Here is a 10,966-nt window from a genome sequence, read left to right as displayed (position 1 = left end):
GCTGGATTCTAGTCTGCTCCCTTTAAGTCTCGGCCCCTCCCACCGCCACACGTTTTACCTCACTATTGACCGACCCGGCCCCCTCCCCCCTGCTCCCCACATTCCCTGACACCCACCCTCTCACCCCCATCCTCCCCCACTCCAAACCAGGCCCAAGGAGGCTTAGTCATGCAGTTGGAGCGTATGTTTTTCATTTGGACTCTCCCCCACACCTCTGTGCCTGTGGATCCCCTGGTCTTTATCCCTCTAGAGCCAGTGCACAATATCATCCTGTTTAATCATCACATGATGTTTTTTTTTTTTTTTTTTAAATAAATCAAGAATCACATTCCTTCATAAACAGGATTGCAACACTACATCACCAGAACTTGCAAGTCATTCCATGTGTGACAGCTTTCTGCAGTCATTTCTCCTCAAATCAGTTCCACAGAGGCGGCTGGTGTGACCGTGACGTCTAATATTGTGCACAGCTGTCATCATCCTGTCTGTAAAGTGTTGTTCTGTCCCCTCAGGTTGTGTGAGGCGTCATGATATTTTTGTTCTCTGTTAGATGTCACAAGAGGACTCAATTACTAATGAAAGGGAGGAAGTGCAAAGTTGTTTCTTCATGTTAAAGAGAAATCGTTCTTCTGTGTCCTTTTTCTGAAAACAAGCCAAAAGAAGCAAGACTGTTTCCCAAAGTCCCTTCTCTGCTGAGGGGAAGAGGAAACAAGAGAGCAGCAGCGTCACCACAGGCAAAGCATTAACACTCCCAGAGGCACCATCAACTCCAAACCTCTTCACATACACTGTGTGTTTTAATGACGGGTATAAATATCCAGCCAGTGTGCCGTCTTCCTGTTTGATACGTCGCTTGCATATTGAGGAAAGTCAATATGTAACTAATTTGCGGAGCTGCTGCAAATTATGTTTGTGCTTCTTTCAGTGAAACTTGCAAAATGAAATCCAGATTTGAGCTTTCAGAGAGAAGCAAAACAAAGAAAAAAAACAGTAAAACTCTATCAGGACACAGTAGCATGCGCCCATGCTGAGAAGAAGATCTGTTTTACGAAGAAAGCTAGAGTCAATCCTAATATTTACAAATTCACTTTTCCTTTTAATTTGGACTAAAGCACGAGTTTGAATTACACAATCGTTACATGGGTGCGGGTCAAGAAAAGAAAAAGCAGCCCCCCAGCAATTTAAACAAAGCCGTATGTTGTTGAATTTTATTGACTAAACTCTGCAAGCTTCAGGAACGCAACAGGCTCAAGTAACTGTGGTATGAAAATAAAAAAAAACCTTGGCTTTTTTAGTGGATTGCTGTGTGACTGGCTCATTAAGAAGCTAAAATCCTGCTGATGTGGTCGGCTGTACTGGAGCGGGGCTGTGTTATGCAACCACTTTGTACATTTCAGGACACCAGAAAACCTTAAAAGTGTTGTCTTACACCACTTGAGGCTTGCTGGCCAGCAGCCACTTGAACAAGTGAGTGGGAGCTGGCAGAGGAACACTGCTCTCCTCCTCCAATTCACTCCCTCATTATTCTTCCTGTTCGCCACAAGATGGAGCCAATTGTGGAATTAAAAAAAGTCAGAGTAAGTGATTATATTAATTTCTTTCATTTTAAAACATCATAAAACGAGTAAACAAAGTGCAAAGTCTGTTTGTAATAAGTTAAACTCCACATATCAGTATGAACCATAATTCCCTTTGACAAACAAAAGCCCTCATGCATTATCCAAACTGACCGTATGTGTTAATCTGTGCTGGATAATAATCAGGGTTAGGAACAGTACATTTCTCATTACTTAAAAAGACAATAATGGATGAGCCAAAGCATTTCTGTCATCTATTGACATTCCTCTTTCATTCCACTAAAAGTCCCAAAGTGTTCACAAAACTCATAATGAAAGAATTCTTGCTTTCACTTTCCCTTCAGTAGTATTATCCCCTCTTTTCAGCTCCATTTACTTCACCCCCTCTACCTCCTCCTCCTCCTCCTCTTTGTCACTGGCTGGGGCTCCTCTCCCCTCCTCGGACGGCTGTCATTAAATGACTCTTGTAGGTTTTGCTGAGTCCAGTCATCCAGAACTTTAGCAGCCTGACGTTGTCCTCCTCACCCGGCCCTGTGGCGCCAAGGAGGGCCAGAACCTTCTGGGTGTCCTCCCTCCCTCTGCCGTCCACTTTGGAGAACTTGAAGAGCACTTTGACTTTACTGAAAGAGAGATTTGGCAATGAGAGGCTTACAAAAAGAGGACCTATCAAGGTTTTCCTTATTTTTCTGTCATATGTATAATGTTGCAGAGTCCGATGTCCATATTAAACATAGCCTAAGTTTCAAATAATGAAGTAAACGTGTGTAAAATGAATAGTTTTCTCTACTCAGATTGTGATGGATTTCTTTGTGTGGTGATCTGCTCCAGGCACACTACTGCAAGTGTTTACATTATGTAGACGACACTGCTACATGTTGCTACATGCTAACAACAGGGAAACATATGAACCTGGTTGCTGATGTTGTCAACTTTACCCCGAATTTCAGATTATATTTCTGCTGGAACATATCTGCTATTGGTGATTTTTCATGGATCCTCCGTTTCAGTCATTCCCAGGTTTCAAGTACACTGCTACATGTAGCTACATGTGAACATCATGTAATCTTGGTTGCAAATGTTAATTCTCCTTGACTTTGGATCATATTCCTGCTGGAGAATGTCCAGTTGTGAAGATGTTGGTTTAGCAACTTTTATCCATGATTTTTCATGGTAGAAACTACAACTATAATCTGTTAGTCATTCACTGACTGCATGTACACTGCTACATGTGGCTACATGCTAACGTCAGGTAAATATGGTATCTTGGTTGCTAGTGTTGTTAAATTTGGATCATATTCCTGCTGGAACATGTCTGGTTGCAACAACCTTGTTCCAGAAGCTTTTAGAAATGAAGGTAGAAGCGCTGTTATACTCCATGACAGTCATTCCCAAGTTGCAAGTACACTGCTACATGTAGCTTTATTCTAACGTCAGGGACACATGTTGACAATGTTGTTAATTTCTCACCGACTTTGGATCATATTCCTGCTGGAACATGTCCAGTTGTTTTAGAAGCTTACATTGTGTTTTTTTTCCCCACAGTAGAAAGTGCTACTACACTCCGTTACAGTCATTCCCAGGCTGCAACTATACTGCTATATGTAGCTACATGCTAACGTCAGGCAAACCTGTAGTTTTGGTTGCTGATGTTGTCAATTGCTCCCCAAATTTCGGATCATATTCCTGCTGGAACATATCTGGCTGAGAAGATTTTGGTTTAAAAGCTGTTATTGGTGACTTCTCATGGTAGAAAGTGTGGCTATAATCCGTTACAGTCATCCCCAGATTGCATGTACGCTGCTATATGTAGCTTTATCCTAACATCAGGGAAACCTGTAGTTTTGGTTGCTGATATTGTTAATCTCTCCCACATTTTGGATTATATTCCTGCTTGAACATGTCTGGTTGTGTTTAGAAGCTTTTATTGCTGATTTTTTCTACAGTAGAAAATGCTGCCAACTCCATTACAGTCAGTCGCCTGCTGCAATGAGGGGTCAGAGACGCCAAGATACAAGAGTGAATACAGGTGTTACAGCACAGACAGTATGAGGAATATAAAATGTTGTTTTGAACATTAAAGAATGTAAACATGTTCTGGTAGAAACTTAAATCCAAGTATGAACCTGAAAATGAGTATACTATGCCTCCTTTAACCTCAGGTGACCTTTTGTAAGAGATGTATGAATTATACTCACTTCATCCACTCTTCCTTCAGACACAGCAGGCAGTGAGACACAACGTCCACAGACAAGTTCTCATTAGACAGAGCCACTTCCAGCTTGTTCAATAACGTGGGACCTGAAAAAAGAGATCAAAGAAAGTTTGACAGTTTGTCATGTGATTGTTATTCTATTATATAAGTCTAGGTACAACCTTTTTTTTAATAGTCGGCCTTCACATGTTTCCTGCCAACTTAAATACCTTCAACACAGAGGTTGTTTTTGGTCTCTTTTGACCATGTGTTATCTTAAAAACTTGTTGACAGACCAGTTTTGAATGTAAGCTGGTAGAGAGATAGGCTGTAATCCAGAGAACAGATCAGTTTTTGATGTGGATCCAGGTCCTGGTCTGAACATTTTCCTCTATTTTCACATTCACCTCTGCTCTTACTTAAATGAAAAAGATATCTGGCTCACTTATCACAGCACTATGTGTATGTGGATGCAGTTTCACATCCAAATGAATATCAAAAATTTCTAAATGTTTTTGGTGATTGATTAAAATGATTTCAAGTGAGCTCAACCTTGGCAAAGACATACACTATCAAGAGACAAATGAAAGTATATTTTGTGACATTGAAAGTGGCAGCAGACATACAGTGTCTATTTATAACTTAAGGTATGCGCACTCACCCCTGTCTGTGGGCTGTGTGTTGGCACTGCTGATGGTGAACTGATAAAGTGAGGAGATATCGTCTTCACCAACTGCCGCGCTCTGACAGCTCCTCTCTGAACTGACGTCCACCAACACTGAAAACTCTACGGGACAAACAAACAAAGGAAAATCAACACAAGATAACCTGCATGTGCGAGCCTACAACTTGTACCAGCGGCTCTCTTTGAGGTTTCATCCAGTGACCTATCACAGTGTGAGCACAGAGTCTCTCGTACCTGAGGAGCTGACGTGCATTGGAATTGGCACATCTGGGCTCAGACCCAGGAAGTTGCACTTGTAGGCCTCCTCATACTGAGCACTGTATGGCACAGAACGCACACAGCCTACTGGGAGCAGAGACTGATGGGAAGAAGGACAAAGATTGAGATCACAAAAATGGCCCTGCTCACACACTCAGCTATTCTGGCTAATCTGCCTTTTGCACAGAAGACATTTTGATATGTCGTAGTAGGAAAAGCACTAGTGTAAATAATAAAATAAGGATTTAGTTTCCTTTAGTTTCAGGTAGTCTGTATGCCGCTTCAATATCACACTGTTGTAGCTTACTGGGGCACCTAAAAAGAACTGAATCATTGTTAGTGTTATTTGGTCACACTGGTTTCCCCACAATGACGAGTCAAAATGACTACTGTGAGAGAGGCGTGGGAAGTAGCTGAAAACATGTAAAATAAGATTAGAATCAGTTACAACTACCCAAAAAAGATATTAAAAACAATTTTAAAGTGATCACAGGCAAAAAAAAAAATCACTCAAATATCTTTGCACAGTAAAAAGGAATCCTAATCGTCTATTGAAAACAGTTACATGCTCCGTCTCGTTTGTGTATCTTGCACTAAAAAGGTCAGGGGAGCATGTACGGGCAAAGACGATTTCAAGGCTTGTAATGGTAGCTGAAATAATAACATGTCTTCAGGCAAGACTTGGAAGTTAGAAAAAAAAAGTAAGTGAACGCACAAAAATATCTTTGTGGAGAAATAACTGAAACCCAATCAGTTTCTATCACATCAAACGCGGCTGTGTCAGAAGGTATTAATCATATTTCATCAGTACTTTTCAACCGTAACAGTCTGTAACTTCAGTGTTTACTGTTAAATGACTGTTAAGAGTTTAATGGTGCATTTAGCTTACACCATGGCTCAACAAATGACCGTCACAGGTGTTATCACTTGTCCTAATTGATAACTACCCACATCATGATAACACTAGCACTGTTAACGAGGCACAGAGGGATGTAGCAGTAGAGTAAACAACCTTGAGCACTGTAAAAGCTGACTGGATGAGCCCGGGGTCTGCGCCTCTCCATATGACCTGATTTCCCATGAGCACGTGCCACACTAGCTGACGAAACTCAGCAGCCCCGAGGACCTGAAACAGACATATCAGACTGTAATGTGCAACAGCTCACAGATACAGTGAGTGTACAGATGTGGAATAATTTCTTTAACAGTCAGGTAACTTTAATTTTTCTTAACCTGGACTTTCTATGTTTTTGTGTCTGAGTGACTGATGGGAACAACATTCTGTTTTAAAATTGGTCCAGTATTGAGCCAGAGCGCTGCAGCCGGCAGCTGCAACTACTCAGAGCATATGCACATTGTCAGTTTACATCCTCTAAAAGTGTTTGTTTTTGCCACAGACAGGTTCAGATTGTTATTCTAGGTGTCTGAACTTTTTGTTAAAAAGTAAGATATTTTTTGTTTAACCACAAACAGAGCCATAATTGCTATCACCTCAACCAAACCAAATAAACAATGGTTTTAGCGTGCATAGAGTCGGCATGTTTTCCCATCTAACAGGGTGACTAAAGGGTTGATTTAAACCAAGCCAGAGTTTGTGGTTGTTGGAGCAGTGGAAAGACAAACTAAGGTGTTTTTTGTGAGTTTGATTTTGTTCCTGTCAACTCTGAATGAGGTGTGTTTTATGAAGACAAAGTGACTGTTTATTTAAATGGAGTCTGTTGGATTTTGCAGCCTGTTGTGCAGCTGCCAGCTGCAGCGCTCATGCTCAATACTGGACCAATATGTACTGTACATTTCCACTCTTTCCTTATCATCCTGGCTACCACAGGTGTGAGTTACAGTTGTTGAGTCAGATTTGAATCACAAATTTGATGATTTTAGACCTGTCAAAATCAAAAAAGACTTGCAACTTGAATAGGACTGTAACACCAATGACTTGTGACTTCACTTAGACTTAATCCTTTTGACTTGAAAGCACTTGATACCTTTCCCTTAAGCCCAAAGATTTTAAAATATGTTATTTGAGAAGTGTGCCAACTCATTTCCCTTCATTTCCTGAATCAGCTAACATCAACACTACTCATTACCAGCAAGTCGACACTTAATTCCCCAGATGATCCACTTAGTTTGAACCAATCTGACAGCTTCCAGTCAAGCTGCAGCAAGAACCACGAGGAACTAATGTTATGTTTCTTAACAACTGGAAAAAATGATATAAAAGATAAATTAGTCTTGTGCAAAAAACTATGCGATGATTAACAAAAAACAAATTCCAGTCCATAAAACATGCGAGTTGATTACAGACACAACATCTTCTGACAAATTTGGTTTAACAAATAAACAATGTATAAAAGCATTCATGATTTTTGTAAATTCAACATATTTTTACTCTGTGGTTAAAATGGAATTACATTTGGTGAAGAGCGCATTATCACTTGCTGTAGTACTCAATGTCAAAGTTAAGGACTTGAGACATGACTTGAAGCTTGAGTGCAAACTCTGTGTATCACTGTCTTGTTTCAATAAAACATTTGGGGCCAAAAAAATACTGGATCAATTTAAAAAAATTGTTGTTTCCATCAGTCACTCAGACACAAAACACCATTAAAAACTATACACTCTCCAATCGAATAAAACTGGGCTTTTTAATCTCCTTTCTTTTTCAGTTTTCAGTTGTGAAAAAGTACCTAAGTTTACCTGTCTCAAATGCCTCAGGGACCTAAATTTTGGGCCGGGTAAGTCATTTAATTTTGCGTCATCATCACACAGGAAGTCAGGGCCCAGCTCACTCTCTGATTGGTGTCGCTGTGACGTAGAGCCGCCTCCTTCTGCTCCCTCCCAGCAGCTCATTTCCTCCTCTTGCTCTTTTAATAAACAGAGAATGACATAAACACAGAAATAGTGGGTGATCAAATGTTTTGACAGTTATTACCAGTGCGAGGGAAATTCCACAGGACTTTTTTTTCGGGCTGGTCATATACAACAGTCCATATATAGAGAGTAATGTGCACATGATGCTAAACATCCTGTTTCCAAACTAAAAAAAGCACAGTATTATCTCACCTCCTATCTATGACTAATGTCAATTAAAATACTAAAAGATGTTTGAGCTGGCACAAGATGAAACAGCTTCCCCTGAAGTATCAGGGTGACGGAGTCTGTACTACTAATACAAAGGAAAAGAAACTTAAAAAATGTTTTATACAAACTGACATTTTTATTTGTACTGCTTTCATTTGAAATAATACTGAGGATGTAATTATTTTACTGTATTGTCTCATGTTTTGAAAATTGCTACAGAAATAAAATCTATGTACTTACAATATTAATAAATGGGACAGGGTATTAAAATTCCACAACCTAAGAGCTGCGCTGGACTCAGAAATATCTCTGTAAATCTTTTAATCACTTTCTAAATCTTGACTAATAATTGTGTAAACACTTTCTGGAAAGGCTGTGCATTTGATTACAATGGCTCGGTGAATAGCCCCTGTTTTTTTTTCTAGTCAAGAGTGTCTCTGCACTGACTGACCCAGTGAATCACACGTTCACAGGAGGCTTTTCAGACTGATAATAAAACCACGGCACATTGTGCAAACACATGACATCTGCTGATATCATCCTCTAGCAAGAAGCAGAACCTTAACTGGAAGCCAAGACATTTTGAAGTACTGCCAAAGCAAATGATCTTTCTTTTCCTGATAAGTTTTATGTTACTGTAAACAGGGCTGGGTATCAGAACTCGAGATCTTTGAGGTATCGACAAAAAATAATCCAGTACCAGTGGTACCAAAACATCTCCAGTCAAACGACACCTGCATTTGATCGTTTTTGTATCCAGATCTAGAAAATAAGACCATTTGTGTGTTTTAGCTCGCAGCCAATCACCGCAAGCGTTCTTAGATTTAACGCAACATATGATTGGCCCACTACTGCAGCAGCAATAACCAATACAGTCTGTGGTGTGGTGAAGTTGGGGATGGTATTTTTGACGGCGTTAGCGATTCACTGTTCTGAGATGCTGCCATGTTACTTTAAGACAGTGGTTCCCTACTGGTGGGTCACGGTCCAGAAGTGACTCAGGAACATGTCGAGTTTGTGAAAGACACTTCCTTTTTCAGTACAGTGAATTTCCGGCACAGAGCTTTTATTTTGAAGTCCTGTTTCCTGCTGTAGAATGAGGAGACATCTGGACCCTGTAGTTGCACCAGTTGGGAACCACTGGTTTAAGGTTACTGGTATCGTAATTTTATAACGATACCCTGACTACAAATATCAAAGTTTGCATTATAAGATATTTCTGGTTTGAGTGAGCACATTCGTTGTGACTACCTGTCTGTCTCTCTATGAGCACCAGCGTGTCCTCAGTGGGGGCTCCCTCCAGCAGTTTCTCTGTCAGTCGGCTACCACAAGCTTTCAGCAGCCTGGACACAACGTGAAGACACAAATCCACATGTCACGGTGAGCCATTACAGACGACAGCTTGTATGTCACAGTGGAGCTGACAGGATAGCGACTCACCAGCTAAAGGAGGAGTGCAGGCTGGCCCAGAGGTTGGGATGCTGGGTAAGAGAGGTCAGTGATCGGGCTGCGTTGCCACTCCTTTGGTGTGGGAAAACTGCAGGTGAGAAGACACTGTTCATCCTCGCTGCTCGCTGGGGACAAACTCCTTGTTCACTGTCAAACACCTGGTTGAGAGAACATTACCAAGACATTAGGTGCCCTGATAGGTACCTGTGGAATAAGTCTTCGTATTTCTGTTTGAGTAAACTGAATAAAGACATGTTATGCACCCACCTTGAGGGCTGTGCTTTGCAGGCTCTGTATCGTGAGTCTAAGGTGGCGTAACAGGAAAGGCCAGGAGTTGATAAGGTAGATCCTGTCCATTGCTACCATGACAATACTGTACCAGCGCTGGAAACCTCTGGCCAGGCTGTCTTTGATAAAGAAGGTGTGTGAGAACACAAAACCGTGCTGCTCATCTCCAAAGAAAATAGGCCCTTCACGACCGGGACACACCTGGAGAAAGAGACAGAGAGAAAATAGGTAGAAGTCTATGTGGCGACAAAAGGTTATTCAGTGAATGGGATGTGTGACTCACACACACATACATGCAGACGTACGTCACTGTTTACCTCACAGCTGAGGCTGCGCACGCAAGCCTGGCGGACCACGCTGAATAGCTGTGGCTGTCTGGGATGCTGGTGGCTCAGGAAGCGTATGCCTGTTTCATCATCGATGCTCACAAAGCCTGGGTGAGATGCAGGAAGAGATCGACATCCCTGTGAGGCAAGGAGGAAAGGAAAATTAGGACTCTGAGATACATGACAGGACCATGTACTGACCTGCATACCAAGAAGTTATTGCTTAAGTGTTGTGATGTAAAACACGGGAAGGGAGAGGGGAGTTTGGTTCAAGTGGAGATAAGTTTCTGATAAGCTGACTTTCTGTCCTCAACCTGTTTCTCTCCGCTCACCTCACACATTTCTCCTCTCTGTGAGGCCGAGCTGTTGGCCCTCATGGTCAGCCCTTCACCTTCCCGGTCACCATCTCGGTCCCTGTCTCCAGGCACAGGGGCACCTGCCTGGGATGAAGGGGACGGGGATGGAGGGTGCAGTGCCTCAGTGCAAAACAAGGTGCGAGGGCCATGGAGCTCACAGAAGTGACAGAGAGCAACCAGAGCATTCATCTGAGAGAGAGAGAGAGAGAGAGAGAGAGAGAGAGAGATAACAAGTTTAACAAATGTTTACTGTACTGAGTGTGTCTAAGTTTGATGTGATCATTAACAAACAGTTTATTATGTAACACTTGCTCCTGGTCAGTCATTACTAGGTCACACTGGGTTTACACAGGGTCATTACAGCTATGAATATTGGATAGTCTTACCTTCAGCAGAGAGCCAAGTTCAACAAATGACTGGTGCTCAATGCTACTTCACAAAGGGACATTCATTGGTCGCAACGTCCAAAAAAAGGCCGTTATATAAAAAGCAACATATCAAAACAGTGACATAAAACAAGCTCAACTCTTGTTTTAGTCCGCTTCGGTAAAATCCATAATTCTCAGTGTCTTAAATTAAGGTTTTCTACACTTTTTCTTGCTCTGTTTTCTTCCAGTGCAGCTGCTGCTAGCTGGCAACAACAGATCCTGTCACATGACGCGGAGTCATGCGCTCGGGCACAGATGACGCATGGCTGTCAGCCGCGCGACCTTTTCGCAATTTTAACGAAACTTTCGAAAATATCTCGAGTATTT

General features: G+C 41.7%; 1 protein-coding gene across 2 annotated transcripts; it reads right to left on the bottom strand.

Annotated features, from left to right (window-relative positions):
- Positions 1–1,578: 1,578 nt before the first annotated feature.
- flcn (folliculin) lies at positions 1,579–10,824 on the bottom strand. Of its 2 annotated transcripts, none has more exons than XM_050047851.1 (12): positions 10,598–10,824; positions 10,188–10,400; positions 9,835–9,993; positions 9,509–9,730; positions 9,233–9,399; positions 9,044–9,135; positions 7,409–7,575; positions 5,724–5,837; positions 4,688–4,811; positions 4,430–4,555; positions 3,773–3,875; positions 1,579–2,197 (listed from the first exon to the last, which is right to left on the bottom strand). In XM_050047851.1, the coding sequence occupies exons 2-12, from the start codon at positions 10,398–10,400 to the stop codon at positions 1,990–1,992; spliced, it is 1,695 nt and encodes a 564-aa protein (XP_049903808.1). In that variant the 5' UTR covers positions 10,598–10,824; the 3' UTR covers positions 1,579–1,989. The 2 variants fall into 2 exon arrangements, with proteins under 2 accessions (XP_049903808.1, XP_049903809.1); XM_050047852.1 differs by having other exon boundaries at positions 9,847–9,993.
- Positions 10,825–10,966: the final 142 nt, after the last annotated feature.

The sequence above is a fragment of the Epinephelus moara genome, chromosome 6, assembly GCF_006386435.1.
Source record: "Epinephelus moara isolate mb chromosome 6, YSFRI_EMoa_1.0, whole genome shotgun sequence".
NCBI classification, from domain to species: domain Eukaryota; kingdom Metazoa; phylum Chordata; class Actinopteri; order Perciformes; family Serranidae; genus Epinephelus; species Epinephelus moara.
Note: the sequence above shows the minus strand (reverse complement) of the source record. Positions and strands in the feature narration are given on the sequence as shown.

What these genes read in the sequence shown, in the direction of transcription:
- flcn (XM_050047851.1), bottom strand. Translation starts at nt 10,400, where the DNA reads ATGAATGCTCTGGTTGCTCTCTGTCACTTCTGTGAGCTCCATGGCCCT. An exon ending in TGCAAAGCACAGCCCTCAAG is followed by an intron (nt 9,400 to 9,508) that starts GTGGGTGCATAA and finishes TCTCTCAACCAG; the next exon opens with GTGTTTGACAGTGAACAAGG. An exon ending in CACACAGCCCACAGACAGGG is followed by an intron (nt 3,876 to 4,429) that starts GTGAGTGCGCAT and finishes CTCTTTTTTCAG; the next exon opens with GTCCCACGTTATTGAACAAG.